The following is a 19,492-nucleotide window of genomic DNA, read 5'->3' as shown; positions in this document are numbered from 1 at the left end:
GAAGTGTTGCCATCGTCACGTTTATGTTGCCACTATTGAAGGGTGCAGATTGGCTGTTGTATACTGGAGAGGGAGAGATAATTACAAACGATGTGACCAAAGTGGTGTGTTGGCCATAATTATGGTATGTACTCAAAGCGAAGGGGCGGCTACTGTTTGGTTAGGTCTGAAAAGAAAGAAAGTGGTCCCTATTTGTCTTGGACCCAAGAGATGGGGGGAGATGGTTCTAGTATAGTCATGGCCCCGAACGGATGGCCACTAATTACATAAATCCTGAGGAAAATGGCCCTTCCGAGTGGTCAGACGTCACAGTTTCTGAACATGTTAACTATTCTGTCGGATATTTTCCTTTTAACTAAGCCCACTAAAGGGCCTCCCTGCTAGGCAGATTTAACAAAAAAAAAAAGAAACTGGAAATAGGCCATAAGCTCAATTTAGTGGGAATAGGGTCACTGGCGAAGCGTACGATTGATTGATGAAGATTCAGCCACCCTAGAGCTGGCATGAGGCGTACGCGGTTGATTAGCAAGACATACATTCCAAAAAATATTTTTTCACCCTCCTGTTCCCAGGAGTTCCACGGAAACTAATATGGGAGGGAGAGTGGCGGCGGGAGAGTTATGTGAGCCATGACGCTGGAAAATAACAAGCATCCATCGCTTTCCAGTTTTCTGTTTGTCTCCTCTTTCTATCACTTTGTGTGTCTATTTCATATTTTCATTTTTTATTCCCATTTTCTTATTTTGATTTGGTTAGCTGTCATTAAGCTTAGCGAAGATTTCCTGTATTGTTATGTTAGCTCATTTTTCATTCTTTACTTCTCACATTCTCTTTTCTCACCTCACCTTCCCTCTTGCCTTACATTACCTTTCTCTTCCTTTACTCGACCTCACGAGAGACATCTCCCGTCACGCAGAGGGCAGTCGCACCTCCACAGATCTCCAGTATCAGCTCTTGATACTGGTAATGGCTCAAAAGGGCCACCACTTACGGGCTATTCATGCCCGTGCCACCTTTTGGGTGGCTTAATCTTCATCAATCAATAAATCACCCGACCTGTTAAAGGGTCCAGACGGACCCAGACATCGTCACTTTTCCTCCCTTTTCATATTTGGGAATTGGTTGACTAATTGTCCTCTTCCCCGGAAGAGGAAACAAATGGGCAAAGTTTCTTTCACCCTGAATGCCCCTGTTACCTAGCAGTAAATAGGTACCTGGGAGCTAGTCAGCTGTCACGGGCTGCTTGCTGGGGGTGGAGGCCTGGTCGAGGACCGGGCCGCGGGGACACTAAAGCCCCGAAATCATCTCAAGAAGATTCCCCTTCTACCTCGTTGGGGCGTATACGAACCAAGTTGTTGCAAGTTTTGTGGTTAACAATGGCATGGGAGTCGTTCTGAATAACTGGCGGACAGTGCCGGTAAATGCTAAACGCTCTCGCTTCTCACACATATTGAATTTGTCAGTCAACAAGTCACACTTGTTGAATGTAATTGTTACTTGGAATTAAGGATGGTGGGAACCCATTCAAAATATTACAGTTTCGCTGTAAAAGTTGCAAGGATCTCACCGCTGGTAAAGGAACACTTGGTTCCTCTTACCTGGGAGGTTAATTGACCTCCTGTATAGATATAGTGGGCGTGGCCAAGGTCACGTGCCACACCTTGTTAATTAATTAGTGTGGTGGGCCAGGTTATTGTCGTTGTTGTTGTGTGTGTGTGTGTGTGTGTGTGTGTGTGTGTGTGTGTGTGTGTGTTTGTACTGAGCGTTTTAATTAAAATTGTTAGATTAAATAAAGAGTTCATTACACTCTAATTACCCTGATTAAAGGGATCCTGTAGGTGCAGGGTGTAGCCTTTGTGTAATTCAATGTTTGCATCACGTTACTGAACCTGCTGAACCAATCTGTTTTTACTTCAAGGCACAGATTTCTGTTCCACATTCACCTACAACTGTCATTCTATAAGTAACCACAACATGCTCACAGAACTTCAACTAACATTCTCCCCCTAACTACTTTTCTTCCTCATTGGGGTGAGGAAGCCAAGAAGAACCAGACAATGGGGGTAGGGCGAGGAAGCCAAGACGAACCAGACAATGGGGGTAGGCCGAGGAAGCCAAGACGAACCAGACAATGGGGGTAGGGCGAGGAAGCCAAGACGAACCAGACAATGGGGGTAAGGCGAGGAAGCCAAGACGAACCAGACAATGGGGGTAGGGCGAGGAAGCCAAGACGAACCAGACAATGGGGGTAGGGCGAGGAAGCCAAGACGAACCAGACAATGGGGGTAGGGCGAGGAAGCCAAGACGAACCAGACAATGGGGGCGAGGAAGCCAAGAAGAACCAGACAATGGGGGTAGGGTGAGGAAGCCAGAAAGAACCAGACAATGGGGGCGAGGAAGCCAAGAAGAACCAGACAATGGGGGTAGGGCGAGGAAGCCAAGAAGAACCAGACATTAGGGGTAGGGCGAGGAAGCCAAAAAGAACCAGACAGTGGGGGTGGAAAAAATCCATTCACACGCAAATCAGCCAGCCATAAACAGCAACGCCGGCAGGGGTCCAAACTCTGATACAGGGACAAGTGCGACAATTAGAAACTGTGTCGGATGTTCAAAGTGAAAAAAAAATACAGCGCCACGAATTGATTATACATCCAAGCTGGAGACAGTCTTAATAGTGAAGACTCGGCCTCTGGCGATCAAGGACCAGTAGTGACCTTAGCCAGTGGTGCAAGTGGGGGTAGTGACCACTGTAGAGGCGATTGTAGCCAGTGGCATTCAGCCTCCACCACCTTATATGACTCTGAGCGATAGGGGCACATTATCGCCTGGCTCCCCTGTGTAATTTCCCGGCTGACAGCAGAAATATTTGACAATCCGTGTCTCAGACAAGTTAGGAAATCCGGTCTTACATCATGGGACTCGCAGCACCGCCAACTGTTGCTTGAGGACAGGCTCAGAGGCACTGAGAGGTACCCAGGCTCAGAGGCACTGTGGACGGAGAGGCACCCAGGCACTGAGGAGGGCCACGGAGGCACTGTTGATGGAGGCCCTTTGAAGCTGAGACATGAGGGTTGAGCTATGAGGGCGGTGGCCAGGTGAACCCTACACTTTGAGGGGTTGAGATACGAGGAATTGTAATCTCTGTAGAAATAAGGAAATCAGAATTAGAGACAGAGGGATTATTAGCTGGCGTTAAAAGATTACACCAGATTCTTGGACACCTCGCGGCCATATGATTGAGCAGTCCAAAGGCTCGAGGCTGAGGAGCGAACACTCTGTTGGTCTCCGCCCACACCATGTATTATAGACCTGCTGACGTCATCTTGCCCCGCCCATCAGTAGCCAACCAGCCAATTACAATAAAGAACTGCGGGTAATGGGTAATGCCATGCTCACTGGAAACCACACCCACAATTGAATTTGAAACGTGTGGGTTTGAACTTATTCCTGAAGGGGGCGACGTTGGCTCCTTACCTGCCTCGCGAACGTCCGTTACCTGGGCCCCTCTGCCTCCGTTATTAAATCTGTTGCCTCTGTAGCGTTGCCTCTGCCTCAGGTTACCTCGTTGCTGCCTCAATTACTCAGTCATCAATCTAGCTTCTTCAAGCAGACGTGTCGCTCTCCGAGCCTCTGTGTTGTAGACGCCAGCATCACTTAACCCTTGTGTCAGTTGCCTCAAAAAATGGTGAGGGAGATCAAGGTTGTGATAGATGGTGACGGAGATCAAGATTATATTCACAGGGTCAGCGTTATGTCCATCTGGAAAAATAAAAATGATTGTAAATACATCATACAGTCATTTTTGTACCGTGCATGCTGCCCTAGGCACCGACCACCAGTCATTCAGTTGTGTTGGCAAAAATATTTGGATAATGTACATATATATTTTTTTTTTTAATTAGGGAGAGAGGAAAGATAGTAACATATCCAGATGGTGAGGCACACGCCACTCCTCCAGTGACAGGTCCTGATGGCGACACACTGTGTCCAAGATAAAGTTACAAACGCTAGTGTGAGTGTCGCTTGGCAGGCTGCTCTATCAACTAAATTAAGGCTCACCTAATACCCCCCCTGTGGCACGAGCTTTCATTCACATCTGTTGATTAAAGGGAAGCTCTGGTTTCTTGATCCACGCAACGGTACAACATTGCATCAAGGTAGTGGGTAGAGCAGATGTTCTTCACTCAAGTTCATTCAAGAGTGGAATTGAGCGTTATCTGCTGGACGAGGTCTCCCATACGCAAGCTTCTTTCTTCACTCTGGGGCCTTAAGGGGACCACAACCCATACTGGAAATATCATTATGCAATGTACCAACAATCAATATGTCATAAATCAATTCACGCATTTGGATTGCACTGGGGCCTAAGGGAATCTCAATGGGGTCAATCAGTATGTAGGCGAGAGATAACTTGCAGGAACGAGAAGCAGACTTGAGGGAAGACATCCGACATCCTTGGCCAGAGGGAGCAGTCCACGTCACTTGTAGGACAGGACGTGTGTCTGGAATGCCTGGCTCCTGATTGGTCAAGTGATACGAAGTCAGTCAGGACCAATTAGGTGTCAGTGATTACTGGGCATTGTATCCTTCTGCCTTCCTCAAATATCACGTCTGCAGGACTTTTCCCTGCGGCTGTTGTCAGGTTTTGAGGACTACCAAAAGCCTGAAAGTCCATTAGCTTGCGGCAGTAGTTTATCATCACGATTGTGCAACTTGAAGCTGGAAATTTGAATGTTTACTCTGATCCCTCAAACGACAACAAGTTAGCCATTTTTGTTCAAAACTGTTTACAAGCAAACCAGAGGGACCAGACCAGACAAGCACCAGAAAATGCATATTTCCCATTGCCCATTGTCTAGGACAAGCAGCCTGTTAGGCCGATTGAGGTCCCCCTAGGCCATGACCTGACCTTCGCCAGAATGCAACCCACAAGAGTTACAGAACTCCTGGGGTACCTATTTACCGTTCGGTAGAGGCATTGGATTTAAGAATGACTTACCCCGCCCGGGACTCGAACTTGGATCTAATCGGTTGCTAGTCAGTTAGGCTAAATACTAGTCTTAGCTGCTTGTTATAACAAGCAATTGCTTCAAATGGGGCCAGAATCTTATCCTCTTTAATCACGTCTTGGGAGACAAACTTCCTCAGAGACAGGTCCAGGTGACGACGAACACTTCCGTCCTCGTGACGAGAGGCGATGAAGGGGATAACTCACTTAAAATTACTTAACTTACAGAGACAAGTCAATATAAACTGCATCAAGTCCGGCGGGTTCATTTCACAAGTCCCCCACTTGAAGAAAGTTATATTAAGTTAAATCCCAGAGGCCATTGGTTATCCCCTCCTCCCACCTTACCTTTCCTCCCCCTATTCTCCTCCTTTACTTTCCCCTTACCTTCCCCTACCCTACCCTCCCCTCCCCTTCCCTCCCTCCCTTCCCCTCCCCTCTCCTCGAACCTGGCGCGGTAAAATTGAAAGAAATGATTTGAAGGCGTATCAAGGGGAAAAGTCCGCTGATGCGTGGTAGCAGCAACGTCAGTCTTTCCCCTCCCCACGACCTTACTCAATTCACCCCTCACTCGTCACCCCTCACCCGTCACCCCTCAACCCTCACGCCTCACTCGTCACCCCTCACCCGTCACCCCTCAACCCTCACGCCTCACTCGTCACCCGTCACCCTACACAGCTGGACAGTTCGACACTGCCTTGTTGACTTAATTCGCACAACTTTTGCCGCCTCCTGCCCACTCCCGCCTCCTGCCCACTCCCGCCTCCTGCCCACTCCCGCCTCCTGCTAGAAGGTCCAACAGCCAATAATTGCTTGTGAGTCAACGTGGTCTGACGCAGGCTGTGTCAAGGAAGGTTTGACAATTCGTGAGTCGTGTGTGTAAGCGCACTATAAGTTGCTGTGATTTGCTTCATTAGCAGGTGTTGAAGGTTACAGCTTGTCTCAGGGGATAATAGAAAGGCTTTATTGGTGGTGGTCATTTGGGGGGGGGGGTAGTTGAGGGGGTTGGAGTGACGAATAATTGGCTTGGGACGCCGCTGGCTTCTCTTCATTACCTTGACAATGGTGGCTCTGGCGACCCCATTATCTTCCCTCCTCCCCCCCCCCCTCTGTCCCCTTTCGCTGACCTGTAATTGGCACTGCTGGGTCATTCGCGACTTTGGCCTGTTATTGATGCGCTATGATGGGAGTAAGTAAGTGGAAGTGTGGCCGGAACTGATGATAGCAGCAGCGCTGAGGGAGGAAGAGACGTTGTAGCTCCCTTTGATCCACTGATGGTGCCCGTATTGAGGATGGCAACAGGTGAGAGGGCCACCGAGGACCTCCCTGACCAGTTATTGGCACCAGCTGTACGAGAGGTGTGTGGACTAGGAGTCAACTGATTGCATTTTCAACACGTGTTGGTTCTGCATCATATATTCTTACCTCCTCTCTCATAACTCTCCCTCGACCCTCCATCTCGCCTATCCAGCACCACCCCACTCTATATTAGGTTTCCTTTTTACCCTATTCCAGGCCCTCTTATACCACCGTACTCTCCACCCATCTTAAATGCCCCTTCATCACAAGGTGCAACTGCCATATGGCCCACTAGATGACCATTGTCCAGAGTAGGAAGAGAGGGATGGGGGAGAGGAAAGGGGGAAAGAGGCTGGGAGAGTGAGAGGAAGGGAGGGAAGGAGGGAGGGGTGGGAGATAGGGATAGAGAGTGGGAGAGGCAGCTATTGTCATCTACCCCCGGCAATCATCAGGGCCTCCACAGGGGGAGGACAGTAGCCAGGCAGGGTTAGAGACACAGCAGGAAGACGCAGGTTGAAAGACACAACAGGAAGACGAAGGGTGAGAGACACACAGCAGGAAGGCGCAGGGTGAGAGACGGGAGAGACACAGCAGGAAGGCGCAGGGTGAGAGACACACAGCAGGAACGAAGGAGATCTAACGTTCAATAACGTTCTGCCCAACACTAAGAGTGTTGGGCACACGTCGCTAAAACTAACCTACAGTAAGGGCGCCAAAATCCTCCTCGACGTGAGACGACAATAACACTATAAGGAGGGATGGACGAGGATGGGGTTGAATTCTTAGAGAAATGGGAAGCTATAGTTTATAATCTTACCTGACAGCTTATTTGCTCGCCCTCTGGCCTGGTGTTAGAGAAAACAACGCCTATTTTGGCCATTGTTTCTTTAATCAACGGCGAAGGGGACTCGTTGTTTACCCAGCGTGTCACAGCTGCTCGTCGCGGTGAAGGTTAATTCTATAATTCACTGTTTTCTGTAAGACGGGAGCCAGGGAAGCAAGAGCTCTAATATAAATATTAGTAGCAATGTAAATACTGGAGTCAATAATAATAATAATAATAGTAATACTAATAATAATAACGAGAAAATCCACTAGGACTATAGGTGGGCGCGAACCTGTGACCCCCAGCATTGCCAGTCTCGTACTCTACACCTCGGTTCAGGTTCGAGCCTACCTAACAGCCCTAGTAGATTTTCTCATTGATATATATCACGTTAGTGTGATTTCTGTGTGTTAATAATAATAATAATAATAATAATAATAATAATAATAATAATAATAATAATAATAATAATAAATCTCCCTTCTTAACATCTAAAGTCGAAAAGACATAAAATTTGGTTACCTCGTGGTTCTTCCGTGGATCATTGTCTCCAGCGGCCCGGGCTCTGATCCGGCCTCGGTGAGGCTGTTGGTGACAGCAGCTTGCAGTCCGACAGCTTTGTCATTAGAGTACTCTATGGCGGTGCTTATCATGCTTCCACATGAATACAGTTAGTGTTGAAACCTTTGAAGAGTTTATGTTTATATAATTATGTTCTAATGTGTGCTACCTGTTGTAACCCAAGTACAATACTCTTGAGGAACAGTGTTGGAGAAAGTACAGTACTCTGGGGGGACAGTGTTGGAGTACCCTGGGGGACAGTGTTGGAGAAAGTACAGTACACTGAGGAACAGTGTTGGAGAAAGTACAGTACCCTGGGGGGACAGTGTTGGAGTACCCTGGGGGACAGTGTTGGAGAAAGTACAGTACACTGAGGAACAGTATTGGAGAAAGTATTATATCCTGAAGAAGTGTTAGGAAGTTGAAGATCCATCTGCATATTTTCCAGTCATTCTTTTCGTACACATTTTATATAATATTACGCCAGGGGATTTCACGAAGTCTGTGTAAATCATCCCGACAGTGTGTTTGTCTTCCACGACACCGTGTCACAGTGGTCCAGCAGCCGCGAGAGCCCTGCGTAAGACTCTTGCTGTCCCGGAGAGTGTAGAAGTTGGCACTCTACGTGTTTTGAAATATTTTTTTAACAGTCATATTTTATGAGCTGTTTCCATATCGATCTATAGGTCTTTGTAAATGTTTATCTACTCCCCCGTCCCATCCCAAATCCTTATCCTGACCCCCTTTCCAAGTGTTATATAGTCGTAATGGTTTGGCGCTTTCCCTTCATAATCCCCCTCCCTTGTAAAATACAGGATTTCAATTAGTTTTGGGGAGTCAGGGATGTCTCCTATATGTGGGAACAGTCTCAATTGCATTTTTTATTTTTTGGCAATGGATTTTTCTTCGCGAGGCCTAGTCCTCTGGGAGGCCCACTACGTATTAGTCATTTTAGGCTGCTTCAGAATCCATTGGGATCACAGTGACATGAATCGACGATGGTATCACGTTTATGAGGAATTAATTTGGGTTGTCAGTCTTCAGTTTAGTGGTAGAGTGGAAATAATCGTACTACTGTATCTTCAGTTTTACATCTAGAGCTAACTCAGTAAATACCAAAGCAGACGGTAATATACAGCTCATTCTGTCATTGCGCCTCGGAAGATAAGGATGTTGGGTCCAGTGGGTACTGTAGTGAAAAGTGATCAGGGGAAAAGAGCAGTCACTGTTGACACCTTATCGAAATTAACCGAACTGTGTGATTCATTCTCTCTCTCTCTCTCTCTCTCTCTCTCTCTCTCTCTCTCTCTCTCTCTCTCTCTCTCTCTCTCTCTCTCTCTCTCTCTCTCTCTCTCTCTCTCTCTCTCTCTCTCTCTCTCTCTCTCTCTCTCTCTCTCTCTCTCTCTCTCTCTCTCTCTCTCTCTCTCTCTCTCTCTCTCTCTGTATTACATAAAAACAGATGATTATAATCACTCAGCACCAAAACACCGATTTCCCTCTTCACAGTGACCGGCGCCGAGGCCAAATCCGTGGCCGAAGCAGCATTTCCGAACGGATATGACAAGCTGGACGCGTAAGAACAAGAAGAGGAGTAAAGAGAGGGGAGAAAGGGAGGAGGATTACAAGAGATATATTTAGGGAGTATGAGAGGAGTGTGGTGTCGGGATGAGATAAGAGAATGAGCGCCTCATGGGAATGGAGAAGGCCAAGCCAGTGAGAACACCAACTGAGATTGTATAAACATCAGAGGCACAAGGTTGTTCAACATCCTCCCAGCGAGCAATAAGAAGTATTGCCGGAACAACCGTGGACATCTTCAAGATAAAACTAGATCATTTTCTCCAAGGAGTGCCGGACCAACCGGGCTGTGGTGGGTATGTGAGCCTGCGGGCCGCTCCAAGCAACAGCCTAGTGGACCAAACTCTCACAAGCCTGACCTCGGGCCAGACTTGACGAATAGAAGAACTCCCAGAACCCCATCAAGCAGGTATCAAGCAGGTATCAAGCAGGTTATAAATGAGGTGGAGTGCCATATGTAAACAAGTGATGAACCAGTTTCATGTGTAAACCTGTCTTGTGTGAACCAGTGACATACGAACCAGTGTTATATGTAAACTAGTGTCATATATGAACCAGTGTCATGTGTGAACCAATATCTTATGAGTCAGTGTCATATGTGACCCAGTGCCATATATGACCCAGTGTCATATATGAACCTGGGTCATATATGAACCAGTGGCATATGTGACCCAGTGTCATATACGAACCAGTATAATATGTGAAACAATATCATTCCAGCCATAGCAACTAACAAGTCAACTACCCTTATTTCTAATCAGCCATTCAACCAACCAGCCAACTAACCAACCAGCCAACCAACCAACCAACCAACCAACCAACCAACCAACCAACCAACCAACCAACCAACCAGCCAACCAGCCAACCAACCAACCAACCAACCAACCAACCAGCTAGTCAGTCATCCAAGCTGCCAATCAGTAAACCAGTCAACTAGCCAGTCACCTAATCAGTCAGCCAGTCAACCAGTCATCGAAGCAACGGCTACACCTCCATTAGTCAACCTCCCTCGAGCCTTCACTCCAACAGCTCCTCCATCACTCGCTAATTATATCTCTCTCGCCACAAGGAATCCACGTAGTCATGGCCAGAGATGAGGCTAAGAGGAGGAGGAAGAGTGCAAGAGAGAGAGGAGGAAGAGCAAGACAGAGAGAGAGGTGAGGAAGAGCAAGAGAGAGAGAGAGGAGGAGGAAGAGTGCAAGAGAGAGAGGAGGAAGAGCAATAGAGAGAGAGAGGTGAGGAAGAGGAAGAGAGATGTGGAAGGGGAAGAGATAGAGGAGAGAAGGGCAAGACAGAGAGAGAGATGAGGAAGAGCAAGAGAGAGAGAGAGAGAGGAGGAGGAAGGACAAGAGCAAGAGGAAGGGTAAGAGAGAGAGAGAGAGAGAGAGGAGAAGTGTCATGAAGAAAAAGAGGGAGAAGGATGTGGAGAAACGACAGGAAAAAGACTGAAGGGCAAGAAAGAAGAGGTTTTATCAACATAATTTTCTTTCATTTTAGTGAAGATGAGAAAAGATTATCGACGAAGAAAAATTGAAAAAATTATGAAATGAAAAAGAGAATAACTAAGGAATAAATGAAGTTTGAAGGAAAGCGAAGAGAACACATTAGGAGTAAAGGTAAAATATAGAAGGAAGAACTGTGAGAGTTAAGAGAGAACAAACTATCAGAAGGAACAGCAGCATCAGCAGCAGGAGAAGCAGACAACACAATATCTTGCTATAAATAAAGAGCTTTGGCCTCACACACACACGTGGAGGTCCGCAGTTCGAGTCTCCTACAACCCAGGTGAATGGAACAATATCTTGCTGTCTCTGCTCGAGGATGCCTGCTGGAGTGGGATGGTATCCACACGAAAGAGAATCTAAACCTTCTCACTCAAAATAAGTCACAATAGAATAACCCAACCCACACATACAAAATGTAATGTCAGTGTGAACGTTTCGGTCCGTCCTGGACCAAAACGGGTCTAGTTTCGGTCAAGGACCCTTATCAACCCGTTACGACTTGATAAGGGTCCAAGACGGGTCGTAATGTTGTCACTTTCATTTCACTACACACGTGTGTGGGTTGGGTTATCTAAACCCTGTATTGTGTGCATCGAGCAGGTCCTTCTCAACGCTCACATCTCAGGTGTTGTATTGGGCCTCGGGTGTTCCTTCGTATAATCACGGAAGCAACCAAGCAAGGAAGCGTGCACAAGAAATCTTAATTTTACAAACCGATTTGTATGAGAACTCTCTACTGTTCAGTGTGTTGTTTCTACTGTTCAGTGTGTTGTTTCTACTGTTCAATGTGTTGTTTCTACTGTTCCAATGTGTTGTTTCTACTGTTCAGTGTCTTGTTTTGACGGTTCCTTTCCCCAGAGTTTGATTGATAATTGTGTTTTGTTATTCAGAGAATAATGAAGCAACGGAACACTACGTACGCTGTAGCCGTTGAAGCTAGGGGGAAAATGTAGCCGTTGTACCTGTTGATGCTCCGGAGCGCTTGTCGTTGAAGCTATGAAACATTATATCGAATGTAGCGTTGATGGTACGGAACACTGTACCGCTTGGAATCGATGCAGCAAAAACCTTGTTCGACTTCCCCAAAAAATTCCCGTCTAGCATCGTCCACCCAGAAAGTCTCGTCCAATACCGTCCACCGGGATAGCCACGTTCAACCATTCCACCCAGAAAGCCCCCCTCGAGTACCGTCCACCCTACAAGTCTTATCGGACGACAGGGTTGGACGTCCCCCCACAGCCCCCCCCCCCAAGTTTCCTGTCCCACGCTAGGACATGGTGATACAAGCACGAGGGACTTTCCTATTTACTGTAATTGGTGGGATAAGATAAAATAAAATTATGTTGAGGTAGTGGGAATCTCAGATATATCATGCTTTCCATTTACGGCGAAGGCAGGTTACGTCGTTTAGTGGTTGGTGTGGTGGTGGTGGTTGATGATGTGGTGGTTGATGATGTGGTGGTTGATGATGTGGTGGTTGATGATGTGGTGGTTGATGATGTGGTGGTTGATGATGTGGTGGTTGATGATGTGGTGGTTGATGATGTGGTGGTTGTAATGATTGATATAGTTATGGTTGCGATTAAGTTTGTGGTATTGTTTTCGACAGAATTGTGTTCGTAGTGATTGTTTTATATGAGAATAATTGTAGTTTAGAGGAGAAGTTTTCCTTCACCGCATTGTTCAGGTGTCTGTAGTAGTTGCGATAGGGTGGTTGTAATTGTGGTAGTGTACCAGGGAGTTGTAGTTATTGTGGTGTTGCTGTAGTTGTTGCTGTAGTGTTAGTAGTCCCTCCCTCCCTACCTTTCACGACCACTTACGGCTCTCAGGAGGCTCTGCTCACCCTGATATTAATGGCTTTCTGCTTCCTGTAAGCAATGAAAAATCGACTCGTAGTAATCACCCCCCCCCCCATCTCCCTCCCATTGGCCCCATCCCTCCTTCCCAGCCTTCCCTCTTACTTCCACTGCCTCCCCCTCCCTTCTTTCCCTCTCCTTCTCTCCCTCCCACTTGCCCTTCCATCCCCTCGAGATAAGTAGCTCGGCGCGTTCATTTTTCTCTGAAGACGAAGAATGAAATTGATTCATAATTTTCCCTTTTGACGCATTCAGGAATAGCTTTTTGCTCCAGACACGCGAACGCACGCACGTACTCACACACACACACACACACACACACACACACACACACACACACACACACACACACACACACACACACACACACACACACACACACACGCACACACACACACACACGCACACCAGAGAGCCAGAAATGGGTACCTCAGTGTAAGGAGAAAAGCAGAGAGGCGAGCACGACATAGCAAATAAAGGCAAGACCCAAGCAAAACTGCTATACAGCCACATCAGGAGGAAAACAACAGTGAAAGAACAGGTGATGAAACTGAAAAAGGGATTGGATAGGTACACAGAGAATATCAAAGAGGTGTGTGAAGAACTCAACAAGAGTTTCCAGGAGGTCTTCACAATGGAGCAAGGGGAATTCTCTGAACTAAGACGGATGGCGATAAACCAAGCAGACTGGGTTTATCGTCACAGACTACACACACACACACACTGATTTCGCTACTCAGTATCAGAGTAGCTAAAAAACTGTATGACAGTCGAATAGGCTCCGGAACCTGTACACCAGTCGATGAAGGTTGAGAGGCGTTCCGACTTTATCAAAGATGCAAAAATAAAACGAATACCCGCATGAGAGAGTGGAAATTCAGGCGATGAGTGACGGTGTGTGTGTGTTTAGGATGAAGTCTTGAGCTGCGTTGTCTGTCCCAGAAGACTAATAAGTAACCTTACCGTCAACACACACACACACACACACACACACACACACACACACACACACACACACACACACACACACACACACACACACACCGTCAGGTGTTTGTGTGACCTGAAGCGTGTGATGGGCGCATCCCCGGGCGTCATACTTTTCACATTCATCATCCATTAAGAAAATATTCAAAAGTGAGTGTGTGCGCGGGCGTTTTCTTATGAGTTTGTGTGTGTGTGTGTGTGTGTGTGTGTGTGTGTGTGTGTGTGTGTGTGTGTGTGTGTGTGTGTGTGTGTGTGTGTGTGTGTGTGTGTGTGTGTGTGTGTGTGTACTTATACATGTTTGAGGAGACCGAGTTCCCGCTTCTGGGTTCCGCCTGCAAACCAATTATCAGATCATGTGATATGAGTCCACATGACTTCTTCAGGAACTGTCAACCACGATGGCAAAATCACGGAAGCATTACGTGATGCTGCCTGACAGCTGAGTGGACAGCGTTTGGGATTCGTAGTCCTAAGGTTCCGGGTTCGATCCCCGGTGGAGGCGGAAACAAATGGGCAGAGTTTCTTTCACCCTGAATGTTTCTGTTCATCTAGCAGTAAATAGGTACCTGGAGTTAGACAACTGTTTCGGGCTGCTTCCTGGGTGTGTATAACAAAAAGGAGGCCTGGTCGAGGACCGGGCCGCGGGGACGCTAAGCCTCGAAATCATCTCAAGATAACCCCCAAGATAACGGTAAAAATGAAGAACTTAAAAAACGAATTACAGGATATAATACAATCAGATCTCTTCATAAAATGAAAACAAACATGTAATGTATCTGGGAATAATGATGTCTGACGACCTAACGTTTAGTAAACATAACCAAGCAAATAGGTCATGTATGCAAATATTTCCTCTCAAATAGTCAGCGAGAAATATGATAGGATGGATTATGAGAACTTTCAACTCCAGGGATCCCACCACAGTGCTCCTACTTTTCAACTCACTCGTGCAATCCCACCTCGAGTACTGCTCGGTTCTCACTTCCCGCTTCAGAGCAGGAATGATTGCTGAAATAGAGGGAATACAGAGAACATATACAACACGCATAGACACGATAAAACATATCAATTATTGGGACCGTTTCAAAACTCACAAATGATCTCTGAAAAAAAAAGGTGACGAGAGAGAGGTACAACATGGAATATCCTGGAGGGCCAGGTCCAAAATTTGTACAGTAAAAATAACAACATACTGGAACGAACGATATGTAACAGCCTAAGACTATTCAGCATTTTCCACAAAGCATAAGAAATATCGCCAGTACAAAACTGGCCGTGTTCATGAAAAAATAGACATGATCCAATAGACAAGAAGTGCCGGACCAACCAGATATATTGGCCTGCGGGCCGCTCCAAGCAACAGTCTGTTGGACTAAGTTATCACAAGTCGAGCCGGATTTAGAGAGTATAATTAATAGAACCCAAACCCAGTATTCTCCAGATATGGATGACTCGATGTGGGGGCTGGGTATGGATGACGGAAGGTGTGGGGGCTGTGTGGAATGCGTGGGGCGGGTGACGGATGATGGGAATTGTATTGTAGGTCTGTATTGTTGTCGTGTGTCGGGTGTCGTGTGTCGGCAAGTGAGTGAATTGTGGTGAGTGTCGGGTGGAGGTGGACGGGTGTCGGGTGCCACGTTACGCCACGTCACTAGACAGTGCCAGGCGGTGCCAACCACTTCACTGGGCCGTGTTTATGGTGTGCCAGCCAGACAGCTCATGACCATAAAACCGTCGACTTTGTGATAAATTTGCATATTCAAAAGCCCTTCCTCTTATTATTATTATTTTTTTTTTTTGCTGAGTCTTCTAGTTCATGAAATAAGGTCATATTCGCGAGGACACTAGAGTCTCGCTTGCGTCCATATTAGCGAGGACATTAGAGTCTCGCTTGCGTCCATATTAGCGAGGACACTAGAGTCTCGCTTGCGTCCATATTAGCGAGGACACTAGAGTCTCGCTTGCGTCCATATTCGCGAGGACACTAGAGTGTCGCTTGCGTCCATATTAGCGAGGACACTAGAGTCTCGCTTGCGTCCATATTAGCGAGGACACTAGAGTCTCGCTTGCGTCCATATTAGCGAGGACACTAGAGTCTCGCTTGCGTCCATATTAGCGAGGACACTAGAGTGTCGCTTGCGTCCATATTAGCGAGGACACTAGAGTGTCGCTTGCGTCCATATTAGCGAGGACACTAGAGTCTCGCTTGCGTCCATATTCGCGAGGACACTAGAGTGTCGCTTGCGTCCATATTAGCGAGGACACTAGAGTCTCGCTTGCGTCCATATTAGCGAGGACACTAGAGACTCGCTTGCGTCCATATTAGCGAGGACACTAGAGTCTCGCTTGCGTCCATATTAGCGAGGACACTAGAGTGTCGCTTGCGTCCATATTAGCGAGGACACTAGAGTCTCGCTTGCGTCCATATTAGCGAGGACACTAGAGTCTCGCTTGCGTCCATATTAGCGAGGACACTAGAGTCTCGCTTGCGTCCATATTAGCGAGGACAGTAGTCTCGCTTGCGTCCATATTAGCGAGGACACTAGAGTCTCGCTTGCGTCCATATTAGCGAGGACACTAGAGTCTCGCTTGCGTTCATATTAGCGAGGACACTAGAATCTCGCTTGCGTCCATATTAGCGAGGACACTAGAGTCTCGCTTGCGTCCATATTAGCGAGGACACTAGAGTCTCGCTTGCGTTCATATTAGCGAGGACAGTAGAGTCTCGCTTGCGTCCATATTCGCGAGGACACTAGAGTCTCGCTTGCGTCCATATTAGCGAGGACACTAGAGTCTCGCTTGCGTCCATATTAGCGAGGACACTAGAGTCTCGCTTGCGTCCATATTAGCGAGGACACTCGAGACGCTTGCCAATGAAAAACGACGAACTTTTTTTTGCTAATGAGGCTATTTTGTTATCTCTTTCTCACTGATGAAAATATAATAGTTTTCTTTTATCTGTGACGGGTTAGGAGTCACAGTGAAGTGCACGACCACCTCACCCAGCACGGGCAGCGACCAGGAGTCCACACACACACACACACACACACACACACACACACACACACACACACACACACACACACACACACACACACACACACACACACACACACACACACACACACACACACACACACACACACACACACACACACACACACACACACACACACACACACACACACACACACACACACACACACACACACACACACACACACACACACACACACACCTCATTATAACTGTATGGTCTGTAAGGGTAGATGTAATTGTTAATGTTAAAAATTTCCGCTGAGGTCTGGTTCCTATTCTTTTTGCGCTACCCGTCATAGGATGAGCGAAGCACAATAAACTAAGCACCTCAATCACTCGTCAGGGCGAGCATCAACCGCCTTGGCGACTGGTAACCAGAACTAGGATACAATATCTCTCCTCGCGGCCGATAGCCATGAAGATATCTCACCTCAACATACTTGAAACAGGGAAGGGAAGTCGGCAAATTAGATCCGTAACTTCGGGATAAGGATTGGCTCTGAGGATCGGGCCAGTCGGGCCTGTGCAGGAAGCGGGCCTGGGTTCGGGCGCAGGACTGGGCGAGGTGAAGGACGCCGCCTCGATTCAGGTACGCCGGAGCGCAAGACCACGAGGAGGAATAAATATACTGGCCATAATACCTGTGAATCAATGCCCCTTGTGCTAGATTTTGCATCCCTTAGACATGGGTTAGCACAGGTAGAAAGGTGGGTATGCACAGGCAGGGGTAAGCACAGGCCCCATCACCGTCAGGGCCCCCAGTATAAGTAGACGCATCGCCACCAGGACCCCATCATGCAGACCCATCACCCCCCTCCCCTCATCTTGCGCCTCGCCACTCCATCATCGTGTGTAAGAGATGGAGAGAGCAGAGTAATGGAGGAAGATATAAAAGCGAGTCACAGTGAGGGAGTGGGAGGCAGTGAGGAAGGAGTAGGGGAGGGCAGTGGGATAGGGAAGGCGGTGAAGAAAGGGATAGGCAATGAAGGAAGGAGCCACTGAGATAGAGAGAATGGAGAGGGAGACAGAAGATAAAGCATAAAGATTATGTGAAAACAAATTCAGAAAGAAGCAATGCACATATGAAAAGAGATACAAATAATCCTGGTGAGTGGAGGTTGAGGAGGATGCAGAATGGAAAAAGAAATTGAAAGTGCAGGGAGCAAAAACGCAACGAAGACAGTTGATGGAAATAAAGAGGGATTGAGCCAAATAGACAGAGACAAACACGCCTGTGGAGGGCTGGTAGTCGGGTCTGGTCCTGTCAGCCTGACAGATGACGCCCTGATGTCAACTCGGAAGCTGACAGAGGTGACAGTAATGACATCCAGCTGCCTCCCCGACATCCCCTCCTTCAATTCGTATCTCCGTCCCTCCTCCAACCCTTCCCCGTCTCTTCTTCTTGGCCTTTCGCCCCCCTATTCCTCCATCCCGTTCCATCTAACATTGCCCCTCGTCCCTCGTCCTTCCGTTGGTGTCAGTGTTTGTCACTGATCTCTGGCTGACGTTCAAGAAGTATACGCATCTCTTCTATCCATAAATGTTGAGGGCTGCTGGATATGGACCTTCCCTGGCATCAGTAGGGACCTTTCCTGGCGGCAGCAGGACCTTTCCTGGTGGCAGCAGGACCTTTCCTGGTGGCAGCAGGACCTTTCTTGGCGGCAGGAGGACTTTTCGTGGCGGCAGCAGGACCTTTCCTGGCGGCAGCAGGACCTTTCCTGGCGGCAGGAGGATCTTTCCTGGCGGCAGCAGGACCTTTCCTGGCGGCAGGAGGATCTTTCCTGGCGGCAGCAGGACCTTTCCTGGCGGCAGCAGGAACTTTTCTGGCGGCAGCAGGATCTTTCCAGGCAGTAGGACCTTTTCTGGCGGCAGCAGGACCTTTCCTGGCGGCAGCAGGACCTTTTCTGGCGGCAGCAGAACCTTTTCTGGCGGCAGCAGAACCTTTCCTGGCGGCAGCAGGACCTTTCCTGACAGCAGGACTCTCCCAGGCAGCGTCATGGGCGTCTGCATGCCATAGCGTGTTTACATGACCTCGACAACAATTTATTGTGTCCGTGATATCATTAGAGCCTTACAACATCTAAATTAAACACAGTATTCAATTTCCTTATCTCTAAATTGCCATAAAGCCCGTCATTAGAGTAGAAATGTAAACTTCTTGTTAGACCTGCAAGATCTTGGGTCGGTGACGCGGTCAACAGTGTAAACCAATAACAGTATAACGCGAGCAGCACATGTAAATGAGATAGTATTATATTAATATATCATGGCTTCCTGTGCTTTACCCTCCAACCTCCTCCTCCACCGTCTGATACTCCGCAACCGACGCTCCCCCAGTCTACATTCTCCTCATACCTCCCCAACATTCCCTCCCCCACCGTATGGGTGGGGAGGGAATGTCCTCTCGCTATCCATGTCTCTCCCCACCTCCTAGACCCATTCCTGTAGGCTTCTAACTGTCCCTCTTCTCCAACTTCTTCCTGTTCATCGCATCTACCTTCCCTCGGCCACATTCTCCTCCACCTCCCTGCTCGTATACCCCCCTCCTACACACCCCAACCCTGAGGCACCCCGCAGCGAGGTCATTCTTGAAACTCGTTAATTCCGCGCGGCTCTGTAATTACCATAATGTGGTGGTTAGTGCTAGCAACACAGTGCTCAGTCCCAACTGACTCGCTTAATTAAGAACGTGATTGTAAAGGAAAAAAAAACTTCGATTGGTTTAATTTTTTTTTAAATTAATTTTTGCTTCTTTAATCGTAACCATTTTCAAGACGAAATGATTTCTATTATTAATAAATATTATAGTCTACCACCAACTCCTCCATCACCA

General features: G+C 47.5%; 2 protein-coding genes across 2 annotated transcripts in view; both read right to left on the bottom strand.

The window, feature by feature from the left end:
* The window catches only part of LOC138357707 (putative uncharacterized protein DDB_G0274535), a 36,042-nt gene extending 18,037 nt beyond the window's left edge, over positions 1-18,005 (bottom strand). The window contains exons 1-3 of the mRNA XM_069314699.1: positions 17,888-18,005; positions 14,566-14,628; positions 3,582-3,759 (exon numbers count right to left, since the gene is read on the bottom strand). Coding sequence (XP_069170800.1) covers positions 3,582-3,759; positions 14,566-14,628; positions 17,888-18,005 — 359 coding nt within the window. The remainder of the gene's footprint in view (positions 1-3,581; positions 3,760-14,565; positions 14,629-17,887) is intronic.
* Positions 18,006-18,189: 184 nt separating this feature from the next.
* On the bottom strand, positions 18,190-18,657 carry LOC138357700 (uncharacterized). Its single transcript, XM_069314688.1, has one exon. It carries the CDS (start codon positions 18,655-18,657, stop codon positions 18,190-18,192), a length of 468 nt encoding a protein of 155 aa, XP_069170789.1.
* Positions 18,658-19,492: the final 835 nt, after the last annotated feature.

This window comes from Procambarus clarkii, chromosome 7 (genome assembly GCF_040958095.1).
Source record: "Procambarus clarkii isolate CNS0578487 chromosome 7, FALCON_Pclarkii_2.0, whole genome shotgun sequence".
Taxonomy (NCBI): Eukaryota; Metazoa; Arthropoda; class Malacostraca; order Decapoda; family Cambaridae; genus Procambarus; species Procambarus clarkii.
Note: the sequence above shows the minus strand (reverse complement) of the source record. Positions and strands in the feature narration are given on the sequence as shown.